At 49.5% G+C, this 23,681-nt stretch overlaps 1 protein-coding gene across 2 annotated transcripts in view; it reads left to right on the top strand.

The window, feature by feature from the left end:
• rk (G-protein coupled receptor rickets) overlaps positions 1-13,561 on the top strand; it is a 180,711-nt gene extending 167,150 nt beyond the window's left edge. Inside the window, exons 16-19 of one of the 2 annotated variants that reach the window (XM_077663423.1) lie at positions 1,415-1,653; positions 5,130-7,400; positions 9,928-12,131; positions 12,404-13,561. In XM_077663423.1, coding sequence (XP_077519549.1) covers positions 1,415-1,653; positions 5,130-7,328 — 2,438 coding nt within the window. In that variant the 3' untranslated portion in view covers positions 7,329-7,400; positions 9,928-12,131; positions 12,404-13,561. Of the gene's footprint in view, positions 1-1,414; positions 1,654-5,129; positions 7,401-9,927 lie in introns of both variants that reach the window. The other variant, XM_077663422.1, reaches the window with a different exon arrangement.
• Positions 13,562-23,681: the final 10,120 nt, after the last annotated feature.

Here is a 23,681-nt window from a genome sequence, read left to right as displayed (position 1 = left end):
AAAGTTAGGTGTAGCGCGATGTTCACGTAGGCTTAATACGGTAAGCCGAAAATTGGTAGCATTATATACTTGCTCCACCACGCCTGCTCATGTGCCCTCTTTGCCAGCAGTAGCCAGGCAACGGGTTTTGTTCTCAGCCGTGTAGTGGGAAATTGTGGCATGGTTTACGCAAAAAGCGTACACGCGCTAAAAGACGGAGACAGCGCACACACAAGCCTATGGCTCCAGTCCTGTCTATGGCTCCCCTTAATCTCAAAATGTGTGTAACGTGAGGACCCACCTTCGTCTTCAACTTTCGAGACTCTTGGCCTTTAGAGAAGTCCGCCGACAACGCAATGGGATGTCGCCTCACACGTCCCATGGCGCGTAGTCCACCGCAATAATTACCGTTGTATGAATACACCCTAAGCAGGCCTTGTACGCGGCAGAACGTGACACGTCGGCTTCGCACTACTGTCTGGCATTTCCGATCATAATTCATGCGATCATTCATACCATTCGTCCTAAGAACGCCCAGTGTTAGAAACAGCGCTGAAAATGAAGTCATTCAAAAAGGCTGTAGTTCTAATGCACGGTACACACCAAAGTAATACAGGCTGTGGGAATCATGTAGGGCTACGCGAACTCGGCCGCGTACTTTTCCACACTTATGACTCCACAGCTGTGATGATTGAACTATGGACGATCATTTACTTGCATATGTTGTTATTGATACTATATCGCAGTCGTGGCGTTGAAAGTTGCAATGTGAAAGTACGAGTGAGAAATTGAAAAAATTGAAAATTGGCTTTTGGGGAAACGCCGCGGTGACTCAGTGGTTAGGTGCTCGGCTACTGATTCGGAGTTCCCGAGTTGGAACCCGACCGCGGCGGCTGCGTTTTTATGGAGACAAAACGCTAAGGCGCCCGTGTGCTGTGCACACGATGTCAGTGCAGGTTGAAGATCCCCAGGTGGTCGAAATTATTCCGGAGCTCTCCACTACGGCACCTCTTTCTTCATTTCTTCTTTCACTCCCTCCTTTATCCTTTCGCTTACGGCGCGGTTCAGGTGTCCGCCGATATATGACAAATACTGCGCCATTTCCTTTCCCCAAAAAACAATTATTATTATTATTATTATTATTATTATTATTGTTGTTGTTGTTGTTGTTGTTGTTGTTGTTGTTGTTGTTGTTGTTGTTGTTGTTGTTGTTGTTGTTGTTGTTGTTGTTGTTGTTGTTGTTGTCGTTATTATTATTATTCGACCACCTGGGGATTTTTAACGTGCACCGACATCGCACAGCACATGGGTGCCTTTTGCGTTTCGCCTCCATCGAAACGCTTCCGCCGCGGTCGGGTTCGAAACCCGGGGTCTCCGGATCAGTAGCCACTGAATCCCACGTCTAAAATCCACTGCTCTGCGCGTCGTGCCGCAGCCCCGTTCATGCCGTGCGAGGACCTGTTCGGCTGGTGGACGCTGCGCTGCGGCGTCTGGGTCGTCTTCCTGCTCGCCATGCTGGGCAACGGCCTCGTCGTGGTCGTGCTCTCGCTCGGCCGCTCCAAGATGGACGTGCCGCGGTTCCTGGTCTGCAACCTGGCCCTGGCCGACTTCTTCATGGGCGTCTACCTTGGGTTCCTCGCCGTCGTCGACGCCTCCACGCTCGGCGAGTTTCGGGTAGGCATTCGGAGGCGACAGTGAAGGCACCCCTTTTGTGTACCTGCTGACAATCATCCTACTGTCGTGGGCGCGTTATCTTGCTCATTAAAAGCGAAAGAACGTTTAACTACATCAAGGGCTTTCTCTCCGATAGAATGGCTAAAATTCAAATTGACACAATCAAATCCGACACCTTCACTTTAGGAGACAGAGGAACGCAGCAAGGATCGGTCCTCTCCCCTTTCTTATTCAATATAACCCTCATCGAAATGGCACGCGAACTCGCCAAAATTCCAGACCTAGAACACTCCTTGTACGCGGGCGATATCACCCTTTGGACCACCAAGGGGAGTAACGGCACGATACAAGATACGCTACAACAAGCGGCAGATGTAGTAGTAGAGGAGGCACAAGCCGCGGGACTCGCGCGTGTTCCCACAAAAAATCCGAAGTCCTCATCCTACACCCAAAGCGTCAAAGAAAGAATAAAGCGCCTGAGATCAAAATCTACGCGGAAGGGGCAGCCATCCCAGAAGTGGAAACACTAAGAATATTGGGAATGCTGATATAGTCAAACCAAAAATCCAAACACTAATTAAGAAACTGAGAAACGCCGTCAACCAAATCTCCTTCCTCATCAAACGCATCGCGAATACGCGAGGAGGAATTTAAGAAGCCGAGACCAGGAAACTAATACAAGCCTTCGTTCTTAGCAGTCATCTACTCTACACCATACGTCACCCTCACAGTCAGAGAAAGAGACGACCTGGCTTCTCTATTAGACAATCCTACAAAATTGCGCTCAACCTTTCTCGTCATACCCCAAATGAAAAACTACTACAGTTAGGAATTCACTACACCTTAGCGGAAATGATGGAAGCACACCTCACCGCACAATACGAAAGACTGTCAGGTACTGAAACTGGATGTTTCATCCTTTAAGAAAGCGGGAATAAAATACGAAGAAATCCCTGCACACGCATTGCCAATTCCAAGACACGTGCACGAACACTTAATAGTCCATCCTCTGCCCTAAAGCATGCATCCACACTACTATACGCGCAGAAGAAAGGCTATAGATAGGGCACAAAAATTTCACGAACGATTTTCAGTTCAGAAAGACACGGCGCACGTAGACGTGGCAGAACATGCGAACAGAGACGCCTTTTCCCTGGCAGTTGTCGATCATCGAGGTTCTCCCCTTGCATCGGCGGCAATCGATAAAACAAATTTAGCGGAGGAGGCCGAATAAGCTGCCATAGCTTTAACCATTACCTCCACCACTGCCAAATACATCATCAGCGACTCTAAAACCGCAATTCGAAATTTTGCCAAAGGAAGGGCCCACTCCGCAGCCATGAAAATCTTACAAAAAATGGCCAAAACCCGCCAGATCACAGTGATCTGGGTCCCCGCCCATTCGGGCCATCCAGGAAACGAGCCGACGCACCAATTTGCCCGAGGATTCGTAGTTAACTAGGAGGTGCGCTACCCCGAGCTCAGGTCGGCCAAGGAGCGAGTGACGACCTACAAAAAATCACTACCCACTTCAGGAAAGAAAGACGAATCTTCCCAGAACCACATAGATCTCTAAGTAAAACACAAGTCAGTTGGCGGCAGCTCCGAACAGACACTTTCTTTAATCCGTACATTTACTCCATATGGTTCCCAGAACAGTTCAGCCCCGTCTGTTCTCTCCGCGGACACCAAAAGGCAGACACACCACACATCCTATACTCATGTAATCAAGACAAGCCGTCGAACAGTCTGCAGCTCTCTACCCAATCGCAGTGGGAGGCCGCGCTGCTCAACTCGGACCCGGAGGTTGAACTTCGAGTCACGGCGCGGGCAGAAGAGGTCGCCGAACGACATCGTCGGTCGGCCACCTTGCGCCCGGCCTAGAAGAGGAGCCCAACGCGAAGGGAGGGGGGGGGGGGACGTCACTTTAACTCGCACCTAAGACCTACTCTTTAATAAAGTTTACCTCCCCCTCATCCACGCCTCAGGCCCTGAGGTGCGAACGTGTAGCAGATATAGGCCTTGAAGCGGCGTAGAAACTTCCTGCTTCTAGTGGTAAGCGCATTCTACATGTCCGCCCTCTCACATCTGTGCCATTGGTGCAGTCACCTGTTCCATTAGTAACCCCCCAAAAAATTAGGCACATTACCCTCGTAAGCAACAACTAGATCTCCGGTCTTGAGTACTTGGTCAGACGTGGCGCGCTCTTGAGCTGTTCTTCGAGCTTCATCGAGTTGTTCACTTTTCGCGTGCAGACTTCACCTTCATGTGTTGATTCACGATTGCATTTCATTTCACAACACTCGTCAGCCTTTGAGACCCTCTCGCCTTGTTTATCCTCCGGCGATTCGTGGGTGACCTTGGCAAGGGCGACCTCTCCCTTGGTGCGCGAAAGCGAGACCTCCAAGCGCATGCGGCATGTGGATGGATTCGTATGCCATATGGGCCGCCGGGATAAAAGCTTTGTGATGCGGCTGGCGCGCATTCCTTCTTCTGCAGAGGGCTCCGATAAATTTCGAACAGCCGGGGTTCTTCAGCATGCACTGACATCGAATGTATGTTAATCATTTTAACGCCAGAGCGTTAGTAGCGTCATGTCTAAAAAAAATTGTCCGCGGTCAACGTCGGCGTTGGTGTCGGCGACCCTTTGAAGCCTCGTAGCCGGAGCAACCGGCCGCTCCGGCAAACTAGGTGGGCCGCCTACGTCACGTGACCTTGTGACGTCACCACAACCTGCCCATCGGACTGTCAGCAAACTGACCACCGTGGCAGATAAATTAATTATTGGTCGCGACTCGCGAGAGGTTGCTCGGGAGGAGCAACCTTTTTTTTGTGCTTTACTGTGTGTGTTATTTTCATACGGACAAAAGTAATAATATGAAACTCTTCGATGTATAAAATGATGCAAACTGATCTTTCTCCTAGCTGTTGATCTGCCAATTATTGTGGGGGTCCAGGGCCTTGTCAAGCTGTCTTTCACCGCTTTTAGTCCTGGCCCCTTTCTTTTCGACGAAAAGAAAATAAACTTGACTTGACAGGTCTCACAATTAAGCCCCACTGGTGGCAGCACCTGCCATCACAGAGCTGTTGCGCGTCGCTTAACGGGTGCACCACTGCGCCAGGAGGGGCATGACGACTCCCAGGGATCTATGAATTTAAATTCGACAAATACCAACTCTGCATATATGGGAATTAAGCCATTAACGCTGTCGCGTCATACTCTTAAGGTGGAGTGCCCCCTCCAGTTTGTTTTTTTTTTCCTCTCGTATGCTGCAGGCAAGCCCTGGCGTCGGAACGCAAGGATAGGACGTGTTTCTAAGCTTGCGGGCACATTCTGCTTTGTTCTGGTTGCTTTTCGAGACGCATTCTTCACCTCCTTCTTTTGCTTGTTTATCTGTTTACCATCACGTTTACTGCACTCTTTGTCTTTTCTAGTTTCCGTGGTTGCAAATTTTCTGCTCTCCGTCTCGATGCAGGTGTACGGCATTGGCTGGCAGATGTCCCCCGGTTGCCAGACGGCCGGGTTCCTGGGCGTGCTGAGCTCCGAGCTGTCCGTGTACACGCTGTCGGTGATAACCATGGAGCGAAACTACGCCATCACACACGCCATGCACCTCAACAAGCGACTTTCGCTCAAACATGCCGGCTACATCATGGGCTGCGGCTGGATCTTCGCGCTCGTCATGGCACTGTTGCCCCTGCTCGGAATCAGCGACTACCGAAAGTTCGCCGTGTGCCTGCCCTTCGAGACCGAAGACTCTGCGACGTCCTTGGCCTACGTCGTGTTTCTGATCCTCATCAACGGCGTCGCTTTCCTCATCCTGATGGGGTGCTACCTCAAGATGTACTGCGCCATCCGCGGCTCGCAGGCCTGGAACTCGAACGATTCCCGCATCGCCAAGCGCATGGCGCTGCTGGTCTTCACGGACTTCCTCTGCTGGGCGCCCATCGCTTTCTTCTCGCTCACCGCAGTGGCAGGCCTGCAGCTGGTCTCCCTCGAAGAGGCCAAGGTGTTCACCATCTTCGTGCTGCCTCTCAACAGCTGCGCCAACCCGTTCCTCTACGCCATATTCACCAAGCAGTTCAAGCGCGACTGCGTCCTCATCTGCAAGCGCATCGAGGAGTCGCGCGTCACGCGGGGCATCGGCCGCTGCCGTCACAGCTCCAACTTCTCCAACCGCCACACGCTGCTGGGCACTAATTCTGCCGGCGAGCGGCTCACTGACCAGCAGCCGCCCGGTCCGTGCCAGTGCACCCTGGCCAAGGGAGCCTCGAGGACTCCCAGCGGCTGGAAGGCGTTCGCGCTGCGCTACCTCCTGTGCCGGGACCCGGAGGGCCTCCAGACCGACGTAGACGGCTACAACTACGCACTGGCGCGCATCCAGCGCACCATGGAGCGCGGCGGCCAGCGGGCGTCCAGCATCTCGAGCGAGAACTTTTCCTCGCGCTCCGACAGCTGGCGCCAGGGCAGCATTCCGCTGCGGCTGCTGGGCCGCGGCGGCTCGTGGGCCGTCGTGGGCCGCAAGCCGTCACAGGACTCGAGCCTGTCCTGCAGCAGGCCGGACTCTTCGACCTCCACCGTGCGCATGTCGCGGTCATCCGTCAGTAGCGACGGGACGGCGCGCGGTCCACCCGCGAGGGCCGGCGCCGATCCCGGTCGGCTTCTGAGGGCCTCGACGCGCGACAAGCCGCAACTCTGCCGGCAGCTAGCCGTCGACGACTCGGCCAGGGCTGCGCCGCCGCCCCGCTCGCCGCCGTACGCGCGACGGAGGAGCGACAACCTGTGTCCCGCTTGCTGTCGGAAGGAGGCGTCCCTGCCCTTCAAGAGCAAGGAGTTCGAGGAGAAGTTCAACTGCTTCTACAACCGGCTCGCCGAGACCAGCCACGAGGACAGCAGCGAGCTGTCCAAGGAGGAGCACGTGGTGCTCTCCACCGACCAATCGGAGCAGCGCAACTCGGTCAAGGACGACACGACCAACACTTCCCTCCAGAGCGAGTCCGGCCCCAGCGGCGTCCAGCCGAGCACGTCCAAGGCCGGCGCCGACTGCCAGCAGGAGCACGAGCAGCTGCCGTCCGTCTCCGAGGAGCCCCGCAAAAAGAAACGCTCGCACGGCAAGAAGATGCACATCAGCGTCGACGACATCAGCAGCCAGGGCAAGAAGAGTGCACCGGGCTACTACCAGACGGGCCGCAAGGTGGTGTCCGACAACTCCCTCAAGAAGATGTCGCTCAAGAACTTGCCGCTGTTTCTGCGCTCGCTGTCTAGTCACAGCCCCAAGGGCAAGGCGGAATCCAAGGAGCGCAAGCTCAAGGTAAGAAGCCAGAGTCACCTGCGGCCCAAGTCCTCCGAGAGCCTGCCTTGCTCCAAGAGCGACACGCGCATCCACAACCAGGAAGGCTTCCAGGAGTGGAGCCAGCTCGAGCCCATTCCTCACGACGGCAGCGACGCCGACCGTTCGGACTCAAACTCCGAGAACGACGAAGTCTTCATCGAGTTCCGGGCTCGCAACTCCTGCTGCGAGCTGGGATCGAGGCAGGAATGTCGAGCACTGCTGGCGACAGAGGAGCCGAAGGTGGAAGACGGGAAATCCGAAGATGTGCCTCCAGCAGTGACTAGTGGTGAAGGTTCTCCCTTCCTTACTGGCGGTGTCACCGACGAAAAAAAGGAACACTGACTGCACAGTTCCTTTTTTTATTGTGCTCGTTCCACGCGGTGTTTACCACATCCATTGTATACTTCGTTGTAGGTGAGTGAGAGTGCGCTGCCTTTCTCTCAACCTGCATGAAGAGGGGTAGGGAGTAAGCAAGAAAGAAATGGGTTGGCTTGGTTACCAGGAATGGAAGGGAAGGCAAGAAAAACAAAGAGGAGACAAAGGGAGCCGCCATGCGGACAAGCTGCATGCACACTGTGCGTGGGGCTGTCCAAACTACAGAGTAGTAGATGGTCTAAACCCATATACTCGGGCTCGCGATGCCCAACCGCACCAGCCACTTGCAGGCTGCAGACTCGTTTGCTAGCTAGTATGCAAAGTGAAATGACCCGCGGAAAAAACTAAGCACTCACTGGCTAGATACCTTCACCATAGTTCTAGTGTAGGTGAAATTTCGAATTTTTACGAATGGTTAAATTTTAGTGATGAGATTACTGCTACGTAAGGGCTGAGTTGAGTTTACCCCTTCAGGTGGCGATGAGAGGAAACACCTTGTTGATGATGAAATCGGGGTTTCTTGATGACCCAGTGGTTCTAACTCGCAAACATTCACGTTACTCGAGGAAAGGAGAAGGTTAACTATTTATTTGCAACATAAATAAAACAAGAAGAAACAAAGCAAGGAGAAAACTATTTACATGACTGAACCGTTGATCAGACGAATTCAGCCCCCGTTCAACCCAGCGCGCTTGTTTTTAAACCGTCTGTCTCCGCCCTTAGCGGGGACAGCAACCAATAAGATAACAAACGACCCATCTCGCCAATCAGTGGTCAGGGAAAGGAAAATAAGGATTTCCGCCAACTAATCACAGATTGGGGAAAGAGTGCTGATTAAACATTTGGGAAAGGACAGGTTGCAATCAAACACACAAACAGCACCACCCTCTCCCACGGCACCCACGGCCCAGCCGTTACCACTTTCCTCTCTCTGTCGCACACGCGACAAACATATGTCGACGAAACGATCCCTAAAGTGTTTACAGAACACACCGCACGAGACGAACACAGTCGTTACGGGAATAGTGGGTTTCCGGTCACTCGACTGATACTCAGCCGTATCTCGTGCGCCCCCGAAACCTCGTCAACCCCCTTAACAACGACCACATGTCGACAGCTGTACATGGTTAGCGTTTTTCCCGGCGGGTCATGCCTGTGACGGCGCGGCGTAAACGAGGACGTCCGCCGCACGAAGGGGAGGCAGGAACGGGACGGGCCCCTTCGTTGGGGACTTCGAACCCCCTGGAGCGGCCCTCCTTGCGAACACAAGACCAACGAGTTCGCGGAAAGGTCAGCGAACTCCACAGGCTGGAAACGAAATTTACCCACATGCATATGTACACAAAAGATACTAATTTTAGAAGTAAGAATGGAGGACGTATGGGATTTTTAATACGATACAACAAAAAAAAATAAGTAACAGTTGGGCTGAAACTCCCACTGAGAATATATTTATAAACAAATAGCGATGTCATCAGTGGCAGCTGAACTCTTTATAGTTGTTTCTCATTTTTATTTTCAATATCATATACGATTTAGCATCGAGTGCTAATTTACAAAACACGTGTCAGCATTTTTACTTCAAGCTACAACGAAGCAGTCTAGCCGTGACCGCTGTCGTTTCCTCGCAAGCAATTATAAATCAACGCACCCGTTTTTGTCTCTGGCCGTCGTTCGCAGCACTGCATAGCCATCCACATCGCACAAGCAGCATCAACAATAATGACTACCTCTGCGCATTCTACATTTTTATATTTATTTAGTTCATACTACAGATCACATTACAGATCCAAGCAGGAGGCCAACATATCAGAATGAACAAATAAAAAGATGCATGCAGCATCACCCCTCGCCGTCAATCATTGTGCCGACGAATTCTATTCTTTTATGGTACGCGGAAGGAAGGAAAATTTAAATGTACGAGTTCGAGCAAAGTACGGGGTAAGTCAACCGGGGATGATGATGAGGCTTGATGCGTGTAGTCAGCAGTGATATATATATAAGGTGCAGAATCACGCGCGTTTGTTATTTATAAGTATAGAGAGAAATTGTTGAATATTTTTTTTCCTTCCTCAAGGGGTTGGATGCTATTAGATTTCATCGCTCTTTGCTTGGTGGTTCTCATATAAATTATGGCCGATTCTTGGAGAAAGTTGAAGTGCGGTGGCTGCTTCGATCATGACATGACGCACTTTGTCGCCGTCACTTCAGGCACTTACTCACAAATGCACCGTTCTTCTTGTGTTTATTTGGTACGTACGAGCTATCTACTGGCTCTGCACGAAAAATTAACAAACGCTGTTACCTATACGTCAAACACACTTTCGTAATTAGACGCAAAACTACAACGTAATGCAGCTAACTATCGAACTTTTTTTATTTGTGATGCCGTACCTCTGTCGATTGATTTGATTAAAATCAAAGCACACCTTACTATGGCACCGTCTTGCTCCCAAACAAAAACAGTATTCTCGTAATGCACTATTTTCTATAATTACGTGGAAATAATATTCATCTGTTCTTTCCTCTTTTCATGTTTTGTCCATGTTCTTTTTCTCTTTTTCAGAGCGACGGCTCCGCCACCATTCCATGCAAAGAAGAAGTCATCACGATGTAAATGTACTTGCGTACAATGTGCGCGATTTTTCATTGGGATCACGTAAACGTTCATAACTCACATCGACAAATGCGCGTAATTTATGCTTAAACATCATTCAAACATTTTTCGTAACTCTGGAGTGCATCGTTTTGACCATGCTGAGAAAGTTTGCGTGTTGTCAGAAACCGGGACCTTTTGGTGTCAGCTGACTGGCACGGAAAAGCCGAGGGTCCAGACTGTACGGTGCTTTTTACCTTACGCAGTCAGCCTCCTTAACCGCCTGATATAGCGGGTGGTATTTACCCATCTGATGAGGCCGATGTGATTAAGCCGCATTATTGAACCATACGGTCTGTGACCATTTTTGGGGGCTGTAGGCAGTCTTTCCTCACCTGACGGGGTCAAGTGATCTTTAAACTGGCTAAGGAGCCACATGGCATTTAGACGCTCTTTAACTATCTGAGGAGCCAGAAGCGATTCAGCCGTCCTGAGGAGTAACACAGTTATTATTAGCTGACGTTGCAGACGAAGCGTCGCGGCCTGATGCACTCAGGTGGTGTTTGACCATTTGATGGGGCTGCAATCTTTCTCCACCCAACCAAACTTTCCTGTGGAGTCCGACAGTCTTCAAACGTTTATTATCATCTGATCGAGCCATGCGGTCTTTGGCCATCCTGTGGGACAAAGAGATCAGAGTGTGGTCAGATCCTAACAATCTTCTTAGGTTAGGCAGTTCTTTGCCATTTGAGGGTACAGGCCGGCGTTCTTCAATCATACGGTCGATGTAGAGTCTAACCATCAGACGAAGCCGAACGGTGCCGAGGTCGCCGATGCCCCTGTGACTCGCACAAAACATTGAGCGCCTGCTGACGTCATCGGTGGCACCAGCAAGCCTATCCACGTCGCCCCGAACAAATCGCAGCATATGGAAGTCGTGCACTCGATTTTTATTTCCTGACTTACAGTTTTGTATCAACTAGTTTTGTTTTGCCTTCCGCTCAGAAGAATGCCGCGGGTAATACAGTTACTGGCCACGTTGTATGAAACAGTTTCTGGAAAGACACAAATTCTCTATCCTCTCTTGTTTTCTTGCGTTCTCTCAAGCTGGCTATTCATTCTGGCGTTTCCGGGCTCTTATTCAGCGACTAGAACGGGTGTGAAAAATTGGGGCACACCAACGATGGCAGCCGTGTATTGTTGACGACAACGAGGCTGCGGCCAGTCAGTTCGCTGCCATTAAGTTACTTTTGGCGTAGCGAATGCCCGAGTGCACGCGGCGGCGACTCGAAAAGCACTACAGGCTTCCTCTCGGGTTTCCCGTCCTGCTTTTACTTCGCTGATGTGCATGTATGGCCGCAATATTCGCCGTCACGGTCGTCTTGAAAGTTCTCTCTATCCTCTTTTAATCGTTACATTTCTTCTTGGGTTTGTAGTATCACCAACGCTTTCATTTTTCATCGATTGCTCAGGCCTGATCAACGGAAACCTATCTTTTTCCCATTAAGGAAATTTTGACGCATGCACCGGCTAGCTAGAGTGAGGCAATACAGTGTAGCACGCAGGAGAAAGCCTGTCTGATAAGTGGCAGACAATAAATTCTTGAAATCGAGCATCTTTATTTCCAGCTTTCCTGAGATAACCGCAGTTAGGTGGCTGAAGGGCTGCATTTCGCTGCTGGGAAAGTGCTACACGGCTTTTATTTGCCGCTCTAAATACCGTACAACAGTAGTCGTACGCTCGTTACAACCGCTTCCGCATAATCGCGCAATTTGAGGGTTGAGCTTCAGTCAGCCACCATTAACTGTGAATATAGTCCTCGAGTGTAACGCACAGCGCAACCTGTAAGGTGCAAATGTTGGCAGCAAGTGAGCTGCATGTCCCAACAGAGTGAATTTCATAACGTGTCCCATTCACTTCCGGGAAGGCAATGAGTACTAACCGATACTTTCAATGACGTTCTTGTAAGTTTAATTTTATTTTCGGAACGACTGTTCATTAGGGAACGCAATGTAAGAGCAACGAATTATCCTTTCAGACATGTCAGCTGCCAAGATGAATTGAATCTCTATTTGTGCATCGGCGTATAAGACGTCCAAAATTCATTCTAACTTGACGCCTTCGACCTTGGCACGCATGGAACGCGCCATGCCCAGCATATGCGACTTTTCAGCGTCCTAATAATAATAATAATAATAATTGGTTTTTGGTGGAAAGGAAATGGCGCAGTATCTGTCTCATATATCGTTGGACACCTGAACCGCGCCGTAAGGGAAGGGATAAAGGAGGGAGTGAAAGAATAAAGGAAGAAGAGGTGCCGTAGTGGAGGGCTCCGGAATAATTTAGACCACCTGGGGATCGTTAACGTGCACTGACATCGCACAGCACACGGGCGCCTTAGCGTTTTTCCTCCATAAAAACGCAGCCGCCGCGGTCGGGTTCGAAGTCCTAAAGAGCTAAATTATATTTCAGGCGTAATTCATGAGCACGCGTTGCGTAACGAAAGCGTCCTTCTTTTCTTCGTTCTCTTCCTATCCTCACCGGAGCCATTTTGTGGCTTCCACCTCTTGCCATTTGCAGCCATGTATAGAAGCCAAATCCAAATGCGTCTCACTGGATTCTCTTCCTTCAGTCGAAGAGGAAAATAGGGCACTTTGCACAAGTACCGCCGAAAACAGTCGATGCTCACATGGCCTGCAGCCTTGCGGGCCTTGAATAGCTACTTTAGTCAAAGTACGTGAAGTCGTATGCCCATAAAGCGGGCGCGTTAGCAGCTCCGACTTCAACGCTTAATATTGCGGTGGAATAAAAACTGCACACGTCCGAAAACGTTTTCAAGCAGCACTCAGTATCGAATCGGACACATTGTATGCAGCAGTTAGGTATACAGGTCCGCCTCTTTACAAGCGTGTCTTATAATAAGGTGCTAATAGTATTGAAAGCGGCACTGACCAAGTTGAATCTCGTACGCACTATATAGTAACCACTTCATTTGAGATTGTGAGACCTATCACCAAATTTGTCATCTTTAAAAAAAAGGGAGGGGGAGAAAGAAAACTGTCCAAGCGGGTGTTTGGGGTTGGATTCCATCGCAGCACGTGCTGGTTGCCGAGCCGGCTGGTTATCGCAAACAAACGATAATTAGCCATGCGTTGCGGTTCCATCGGCGACTAAACTAACAGACGTATATCTTGTCGGTATCATAATACTAGAACATGCCCGGTTTTCTTGCCGGCCAGCAACATCGGAGGAACCTTGGTTCCTTTATTACAGTATGGCTTTGCGACGCACTGGTGTTCGTACACGCCAGTGCGGCATGAACCGTGCAAGTCGGTGCAAGCTTGCTCTGGCCACTCAGCTGCCTACTCGTCACGGGCCGAAGACATAGGAGCCGGACTGGTTCTCATCCGGGACTGCCTGACAATGAAGTATCGGCGTGTATAATGGACTGTGATATATAACGCATGACTGTTGCCATTCTATACACTGATGTGTCATATGAACACTGCGTATTCAGTGCCATTTTGACGTGCTTGGATGTTTTCAGCATAAAAACCAACTTGTAAGATATACAGATGAAATAAACATCATTTTTGCCTCTGGCAAAACAAGGAAAGATATTGTCGTCGTTCGTGGTACTTCCATTTTCAGGCGATTCTGGACTGTGGGATTCACCCGCTAGCTTGGAGGCCTTACACGAAGAGCACAAAAGGGTGCAGGCTTCTCTGTGTTAATCCACAAAGTATGAGGCGACATAAGGTGTCATTGTTGCTGACAATCATAGCAGCATTTGGTTAACTCGATCGCCGCACCCTCACACGTGGTGTAATGACAGCAAACTGTTCCAAATCATTGTACATGTGGCGTAAATTAAGCACTTGCAGTATTCTTATTACAGTCCCTTTGGGCAAACTAGAGCCTACTTTGTGTCAATTAGTCACAAAACATGAAAACATAAACACCGCAATTCTGTAAATGTAGGCGAACTAAGAATGGCTTTTTTTGCCTTTTTCTTAGAAGAAGGCGCCTGCTAATATTTTTGTACAAAAAAAAAAATATCCCGAAGCCCACCCAACTAACGACGATTTATTCTATGCATTAAACGTTTTTTCTCACTCCGAAGCACGGAAAAATTCGTTCGCTGTACTTTCAGAACACTATCCTGAACTACTATTGCAATTAGTGCAATAATTGTTTACAAAATCGACACAACACTGCTGAGATATTTGAGAGACTATTTGTAGTCTTCGTTGGCCCTATTTGGAACATGACGCCTCTAACTTTCACAGTGCCGCAAATGGCTGTTGGGGTGAAGTATAAGAACGTCTCTTTGAAGCCGCCAGGCAGCGGGCTGCAGACTGGCCAGTGGCAGCCGCGGTGCAAAGCGCGGTGTTCTCCACTGCTCGCCGAGGCTGCCTTTTCCTCCCGCATTCGTCCCTCTGGAAGGGGAAGTGCGCCGGCCGAAACGAAAGCACGTAGATGGAGGGACCGGCCTCACCGATGCCACTGCTAATTTATGACGAAATCCTCTGTCGTTCACTGCGACGTCCGTCGTTCGCACTTGGCTGTTCGACGCGCAGGACGCGTGCACGGGCAGCTGCGCATGTGACGAGACTCAACGCCATCGCGGGTGAGCTACCCCGAACAGCTTTTCGCTGTAAAAGCTCGCACACTGTGCAACGGAAATAACGGTACTGTAGTGGGGTACTACAATTCGCACTTAAAGGAGTAGAGACACAAAGTTTTTGGGTGCATACTTTTTTTTTAATTTGAAGTGATGCGCTGGACAATGGTATACATCAGTCATGACGTGGAATTCATCACCCACGTTCGCTGAATAATTTATAACTGAATTTTTTCTCACGTCATTTTGGCCTTGGTTTCAAAACCAAAAAGGTGGCTGCAACATACAACGCGCGCTTTCAGGTCACGTGAGACGCGCTAAACAACTGCCATATAATTGCAGGACAGCTCGTTGTGCTTCAAGCGGTGCGGGCTGGGCAATATTATTTTTATTCCTTTTACTCGTCCATCCTAATTTCTTTTGAGCAGGCTTGCCGAAGAGTTGGTGTGAATTAAAATGAGGAAAGCAGCGACATGCATACCGTAGTTACGTATTCCTTACATGACTCGAACACTTCTTGTATGTCACAGCCGTCGTTTGGCAACTGACACCAAAGCCGGAACAGCACGAGAGAAAAAAGAATTCAATCATAAATCATTCACTGCTTGGCGCAATCCACGTGGCTGTCCATGTTTCATAATATTGTTGCGGGAAAGATTATATTTACAGCTATGTGCACCAACGAAGGAACAGCTACGAGCGGCACTCAGAACACAGTCAGAACTTCGTTGTCGTCGTCTTCTTCGTCCACCCGTTCACTCGCTCAGTCTCGTCGTCGTCTTCCCGCTTAAATATGCTGCGCATAATTCTCAACAAACACAACTAAAACTCAGTGTCGCAGCGCGTGTCCTCTCCCGAAGCAGCACACTGGTGACACGGCCCGCTACACCTCTGTTCTCTCAGACATGCGAAGACTCGACGGCCCCCACTGGCGACGCCAAGCGCAAACTCAGTGCCCTACTAGACTTTGTTTCGGTGTCCGCCCTTACAAAAATTTTTAGAATGTCTATAGACTGTCCATAGACTTCTGCGTATAGATTCTATAGACTGTCTATAGACGAATCCTAAATAAGTCTATAGGCAATACAAATGCTATAGACAGTCTATACACAATCTATAGATTTATGGTCATACACTTTTTGTAGACTTTTGTCTATAGACAGTCTACAGACTATGAATAGACAAAAAGAAATATCTATAGGAAGGCAACAGAGTCTATAAAAAGTCTATATAGACTGTCTATAGGCCATTTTTATAAGGGCGCGGAGTCCTAACTCTCGCACTTCCCTTCTTATATAGGCGCAGGTCATCCCTGGCAATAAAGATTGGTGAATGAATGAATGAATGAACCGGAGTGGCGGCTGCAGGATGGTCACCAGCGGCGGTACGGCGCCGCTCTAACCTCGGAGAATCCCTGCCGGGACGGTCACTGTGACGGCAGGTGGTGCGCGTCTAGTTTAGCACCTTCGAGCGCTAAACGAGGGTTTTTAGTTTTTAAAAAATTCCAATAAGCCAGCTCGCCTGCCATTGTGAAAGTTGTCCATTTGCGCCGCTTCCGAAGCGACGCGCGCGACGGCGAAAATACATTGTGTGACAGCGCCAAAGGTAATCGCGTTTCGAAATTCTATTTATAAGGCGAAGTGGCTATTACCAGCGGTCAGCTACAAATTTTCAATTGCAGCCAGGTTGAAAAAATTACTATAACAAATTAGTTAACCACGTGACTAATTACTATGATCACCCGTTTTCTGATGTCTGCTACCACTGATATTACAATGCTGTAGAAGCCACCTCGATATCGCAAAAACATTTTAAGAAATTCTAGCCCACATTCGTTGAAACAACCAGTATATAAGTCATAAAGAGAAAAATGCGAAAACAGTTTCTGTACTTTCGGCTTATGGCGGCAAGGAACAGACGGGGGTGATAGATGTAAGTATGGTGGTGGTGGTGGTAAAACTTTATTCTGCGAGAGAATTCGAGGCCCGCGGGCTCACTAGGTCTCCGCACGACCCCACTCACGGTCTAAACGTTCGTGTGATGTTGGTCCATGACGTATGCGACCCGGCTGACGGCGACCTTCTGCCTGGCCAGGTCCACTGGCCGCAGTGAGGTCTCCCAGTTCTCCCAGGTTCGGAGGTATGAAGTATGGGCAAGTGCAACACGAGCAAGTGACTACTAGCTCGAACAGTGTGCATGCTTTAAGTAAATGTTTCGACCTCAGCAGATTATTTCTCATTGGCAGCGCAAGGCGTGGTGGTTTCGCTTCCTTGCCAGGATGCCATAGTTGCGTGCCACAAAAAAAGTATGTTCCGAGTTCACTAGCACACGAGAGTGCCGTATAGTTACTGTTGGGTCATTCCACAAGAAACGTCACAGGCTGCAAAAGCGAGTAGAGACTAGTCCTCTGGTCGAAAATTGAGCTAGATGGCTATTGTGTGAATAGAGTTTCAATGAAGTGTTTCTTTTTCGAAAAAAAAAATTGCTCCCGTGAGCGCTCTTTAAAGTTTCCACGAAGCAGCAAAAGTTGGTCTGAGTTTAAAATTTTAAAATCAAATGTGAAGCAGGGTACAACGATAAATCTTTTTTAGAATCGTTCACTTGCGTTGTTCTTACATCTGACTTCATTAATGAAGTCATGCAGGACTTTTCCGAACTTTCTTGTTCAGTAAAAAGGCAAAAATTGAAAACTGGTTTTGAGGAAAGGAAATGACGCAGTAACGATCTCACTATCTCGGTGGACACCCGAACCGCGCCTTAATTAAGGGAAGGGATAAAGGAGAGGGAGTGAAAGAAAGGAAGAGAGAGAGAAAGAAAGGGGTGCGGTAGTGGATTGATTGATTGATTGTAAACATCTTTATTTGCTTAATATTCGAAGAACATGTGGTTGGGCCGCCTAGTCCGGTAGTCCACTCCTGCTGCGCTGGCCCTCCCCACCAGCCAGTGCTCACGGTCAGGATCATCGCTGAGCAGAATAGCCTCCCACTGCTCCTCTGGGGGGTTTGGAATGGGGTCAACTATGGGATTAAAATGGCATGCCCACACCATGTGGTAGAGGTTAGCTACCTGTGCACAGTGTGGGCACTGCGGAGAGTTTGTTTTATGGTTTGGTTTATGGGGGTTTAACGTCCCAAAGCGACTCAGGCTATGAGAGACGCCGTAGTGAAGGGCTCCGGAAATTTCGACCACCTGGGGTTCTTTAACGGCCCCGCCGCGGTGGCTCAGTGGTTAGGGCGCTCGACTACTGATCCGGAGTTCCCGGGATCGAACCCGACCGCGGCGGCTGAGTTTTTATGGAGGAAAAACGCCAAGGCGCCCGTGTGCTGTGCGATGTCAGTGCGCGTTAAAGATCCCCAGGTGGTCGAAACTATTCCGGAGCCCTCCACTACGGCACCTCTTCTTCCTTTCTTCTTTCACTCCCTCCTTTATCCCTTCCCTTACGGCGCGGTTCAGGTGTCCAACGATATATGAGACAGATACTGCGCCATTTCCTTTCCCCCAAGAACCAATTATTATTATTATTCTTTAACGTGAACTGACATCGCAGAGCACACGGGCCTCTAGAATTTCGCCTCCATCGAAATTCGACAGCCGCGGCCAGGATCGAACTCGCGTCTTTCGGGCCAGCAGCCGAGCGCCATAACCACTCAGCCACCGCGGCGGCTACTGCGGAGAGTATAGTCTAGGGTATCACTGGTGTAACTTAGCTGGCGTTGGGTATATGTATTGGTTTATAGTCTCCTAAAGGTGTTCTCTTGTAACTTATTCAGAATTGATGTGGTGTTGGGTACTCCTTCCTGGCTGTTCTCTATGGTGCGAGATTGTCAGCATACACTGCTAAAGCAGTTAGGTCACAGCACCCTTCATGGTCATCAGGGTGAGACGCCCGGTATAGAAGAGCTCAAGCATGCCTGTGAGCGGCTTCGTTTCCTCCCGGTAGTTCCAGGTGACCGGGAAACCAGATAACTGAAGCTTGGCTGGGTGGATGCTTAATCAGCAATGACAACACTGATCTGTGAATTAATCCATTATTGAAGTTGCGACGGGCGTTCTGAGAATCAGTGAGCACAACGGCTTTGGGGTTAGATGCAATAGCTGCTTCCTCTGCTGCGTGAGTGGGGTTGGATGTTTTCATCGAGGCGCAGTTCACCATCGATCCTGAAGGCGTTGAGACCACAATAGTCATCACTCCATCCTTTGGTCCTGCGGCGTCCACGTAAAGGGTGTTAGGTTGCTCGTCCCATTGCTTCTGCAGGGCTTCCCCTCTTGCTTTTCTCCTTTCGATGTAATATGCGGGATGCATGTTCCGCGGAATGGGGTACGCGTTGATGCGTCTCCTCACATCGCGTGGTACCTCTTCCCTTTGGTCTATCGTATAGGGAAGATTAATATGGATCTTTTCGGGCAGATCTATACCTGGTTTTGTTAGTGCGAGCCTATTGAGTAGCGAGAGCCATTGTGCTTCCCACATCTCTTTGAGGGTATTATGTACTCCTAGAGCCATGAGCTTTGCCGTTGGCGTGGAGTTTGGTAGCCGCAGTGCCATTTTGTAGGGTTTCCTGATCAATGTCTCCAACTTTTCAATTTCCGACCTGGAGAGGTTAAGGAATGCCGTCCCGTACATGATCCGAGAGATCACGAAAGCTTCCGCTAAGCGGATGGCGTCCCTTTCCTTCATGCCATGGTGCTTATTTGAGATAAGATGTATCATCCGGGAGATTTTCTCGGTGGATGTTGTAAGCTTCTTCATAGTGGTGGTGTTCTGTCGCCCCTGCGGGATATACAGCCCTAGTATCTTGATTTCCGTGGGTTTCTGTACTGGGTGGTTGTGTATATATACAGTGATGTTCTGCGCCAGGGGTGTCCTCGGGTTCTTCAGGAAAAGCAACTCGGACTTTTCCGGCGCACACTGGAGGCCTCTCTCCCTGGCGTACCGGTCCACCGCGTCCGCTCCTTGATCTCGGCGTCACTCCCCGAGTTGCGCCAGACAGTGATATCATCAGCCCACAATGTGTTTGACGTCCGGGATTTCGAAGAGAAGGCCTGGTAGATCTTTCATGGCCAAATTGAACAAGAGGGGTGACAGTACCGCCCCTTGCGGAGTTCCTCTCGGGCCAAGAGTGATGGGATCTGATTTTATTCCACCGAAGTTTATAGTGGCTTGCCTGGCTGATAAAAAGTTTTTGATATAGTTGTAGGTTCTGGCGAAACAGTTGGTATCGGCGAGGCTTTGCAAAATACTTTATGCAGAACATTATCAAACGCTCCTTTCAAATCAACTGCCAGGATGGCCCTTGTCTGTGACTTGTGAGGTGTCTCAAGGAGGTCTTTGTACAGGCACAAGAGGGCGTCCTGCGTCGATATGTGAGGGCGAAAGCCGAATGGAGTGTTTGGTAGGAGGTTGTTCTAAGAATCTACTCACTCTCGTGTTGATGACCCTCCCTATGAGCTCCCCCAAACACGAAGTCAGCGATATCGGTTTTAAATTATCCAGTTTACGGGGTTTGTTCGGCTTCGGAATGAACCGAACCTCGGCTGCCTTCCAGGATATTAGTAATGTTCCCGTAGCCCAATGCTGCTCGTTGAAGCATTCCAGCAGCGAGGTGATGGTGTCATCGCTGAGGTTAAATAAGAGCTTCGCTGTTATTTGATCTGGACCTGGAGCTGCATTTTTTCTCATGGCCATGATTTCTGCTCTGATTTCTTCTTTCGTGAGTAAGATGTCCAGCTTGGCATTCGGCAGCCCAGAATACTCCGGTTGTTCCACGACTTGGGCCGTGCACAGATATCTGGTCTTGAGCTTTTCCATCAACTCTGTGTCCGCACCCGGAGTGGTGTGTGCAGTCTTCGTGAGTCTGTCTTTAGTGGCTGACTTGCTGCTGCTGGGGTCGATTAGGACATGCAGGAGGTTCCAGGTCTGCGATGGTATTCAGGGGAAGCTAGGTGTGTCAAAAGACTTGGAAGCTCCTGCGGTAGTGGAGGTCCTGATAATTTCGACCACGTGGGGATCTTTAACGTGCACTGAGGTCGCACAGCATTGTTCTTGTTCAAACAATAAAATGTAGGCATCACTCGGAAGCTTAATGCACACTCTGTCGATTGAAGAACACCGCTATACTGTAGCTGCATTATCGCAGATGATGGATTCGGTAGTCCAATATGACCTACTTAGAGAACTTTTCTGAAGAAACTACTTCACTTACGACAGTTTCGTTTGACCTTCAGATAGATTAGATGAGATGTTTTATATAGTGTTTATAATGACCCTGTCCTGGTTTTTTCTAGCTTGTACGGGCTTTTAAGTCGCAAAACAAGTGCTTAACCACACAAAACCCATGCTTGGTGGGCTACGGACAGAAGAATAACGAAAGCACAATTTGCTTTTTTTCTTTTTTTTTTAGGAAGGGGACTGATGAAATGAAACTAGCACCTACGTAACCATTCTAATTAAAAGCTAATCATTTCATGTATTTAGATATTAACAGTGTGGCAGGCTTTGTGTGGCAGATGTCTGAAGAGCAAGGCTGGCTGCGGTGTGCATTGCTGCTTTGATGACTCGGCACACGATGTGGCCAGCACTCAAAACCGCCTGCCATTCAACAAAAGAACTCTGCGTTTCTTTAGCGTGACAAATCATTGCTTCTAGGGAAAGCACTGGGCTTAGGATGCCCTACTCTTCAGGACGCGCACTTTTCAGTGACGGCTCTCACCAATGCATCCTCCATGTTGAACTGCCGCCACGCCACCTGTAGGAGCTGTTACGCGCGCAAAACAGCCAATTTACTCGTACCAAGTGCCTCAGACTATATGCATATGTGTTGCCATTTGGAACTCCACTGCCCGCATGAAGCACTGCAGACTAATAACTGCATATTCAAATCTGGTCCGTAAAGAGCACATATACCTGTACGTTGACGGGCTGATTACACTCAAGGAAAGATGGGCAAAACTGGAACAATTGGTTTAGCACAGCTACTTCCAACCGTGAAGAGCGCATGTGCAGATGAGGTATACAGTTATGCTGTGCTGAACCTCTGAAAAACAGCTTCAATGGCGTGTGAATTGCAAATCCTAGCTGCGTTTCCTACTTGGTTTCGCTTCCCCATATGCATCAAAAGATGCCAGATTACAACAAATGAATGCATGACATGCTCTCTTGTCGTTTATTTCCACCATGGTTAAAAGCATGAACAGCATTGACAGGTTTAACTGCACTTCAGCAACTGGAAGTAAAAAATTGCTGTGACAATTCCTAGGTCAATTAGCAACTTTAGTCGAACCTTGATAAACGAAATGTCACTTACAGCCAACAGTCATACTTGCAGCCGAAAAGTTGAGTTGAGATCTCCATTTTCAGCAGTCGAAATAAGCTTACAGACTTTTTAACATACTTGGTATATGGCACCTAGTAAATACAGCAGGATGTGGTTGATACGATCAAGGCTGATCCGAATTTTGAAAACGTCCCTCCAGGCGCATGTTATATACAATATGTTACAGTTTGGGATGATGTGAACAATTTCTCAGCTCGTGGCAGATAAGAATATGCAAACCAGTAGACGCTTGTCTGCAGGCTCTGGCGATGACGATGTCGTTCAAAAGGGACTACTTGGCGATATATCGAGAATAAAATGGTCCAAACGAGCAATGTGAACTTTCACGGTGGAAAATAACTGAGGAAAAAAAATGGTGGATTTGCATAGTTAGGCCAAATGCAAATTAGGTGCGCTAGCAGTTAGGTTTCCCCTTCGGTTCCAGCGTTCACGGATAGCAGTTGTTTGGTTAGTGGTAATGGGCGATCTCCATATATAAGGAATTGGCAATTTTCTCCATTCATAGATTGGGAGTTTTCCTACCACCCCTGGCACAGTGGTGCAGCGGTCAGGCGATGCACCACTGCCCTTCTATGGCTGGCGCTGCCGCTGCCATGAGTGGGACTTTGGTTGCATGCAGCCTCTCATGATTAGATGCCCTGCTGCCTGACATGGTGGGCAGGTTGCTAGGTCTATATATGCATGCACGCACGCACAGAGCCGGTGTCTGTTTGCCTGAAGCCAGTATTGCGGAGGCCAACCTGCCCAGGTATGTATGTGTGTGTGTGTGTATATATATAGATATATATATACACACCATCCTCTTAAGCCCGTAACCACTTCGCGCGTCTCTTTGTCACCGATCGGGACGATCGCGGTAGTGTGACGAAGTCGACGACGAACTGTGCAGTGGCGCGGGTAGGAGCGCTCGCACTGGGCCAGCAGCCATTAAATCATCTCATTGCCATCGATCATCATGTCTCCTTCTTCGGTTGGCCGCCATGTAACATTTTGTGGAGCTTGCGGGGTACCATCGACATCCTGGCCCAGGGAGCTTCGGCGTCCTGCGTCAGCCGTGGTCGTAAGCCGCGAGTTCTTGGCATGCGTCGCTCAGCCGTGCCCCAGCCTTTCAGACCCGAACCGACCTCTCCGTTGTTCTCCCCGCCCCATCCCCCACCCAGATCACTCAACCCCACCGACCCCGAGACGCCGCTTACATCTGAAGACACCATTCCCCTACCCAGGCTGTTCAGCGTGTCCTGGGGCCTCGACCGTCGGTTCCTGGCGACCTGCGGCCCGGAAGCTTCGTGATCCAGGAATCATTGTCATTATCATTGATCGTGGCAGCCAGCACCTCACCACTTTCTCGTTTGTCCAACCATCCTTTTAAGCCCGTAACCACTTCATGCGTCTCTTTGTCACCGATCGGGACGATCGCTCGGTGGCCCCGGGTAGTGTGACGAAAACGACGAACTGTGCAGTGGCATGGGCAGGAGCGCTCGCGCTAGGCCAGAGACCATTAAATCATCTCATTGCCATCGATCATCGTGTCTCCTTCTTCGGCTGGCCGCCACGCAACAAAATCAAACCACCACCAGCACAGAGGCCCGTGCCGATGACAGGTGGCAGGCTTCGCCGCACTACACAAAAGGCTGTTGGTGGAGCGCACCTACAGCTGGTTTCATACGTTCTGCTCTATAAAACCCACCGGCAACATTTTTGCATAAAAGGACGCATACAAATCACTCTCTGGCTCAGCTAATGTTTTCATTTTCACCTTCTTGTCA

This window comes from Amblyomma americanum, chromosome 4, assembly GCF_052857255.1.
Source record: "Amblyomma americanum isolate KBUSLIRL-KWMA chromosome 4, ASM5285725v1, whole genome shotgun sequence".
Lineage (NCBI taxonomy): Eukaryota > Metazoa > Arthropoda > Arachnida > Ixodida > Ixodidae > Amblyomma > Amblyomma americanum.
This window is presented reverse-complemented; position numbering and strand designations above follow the sequence as displayed.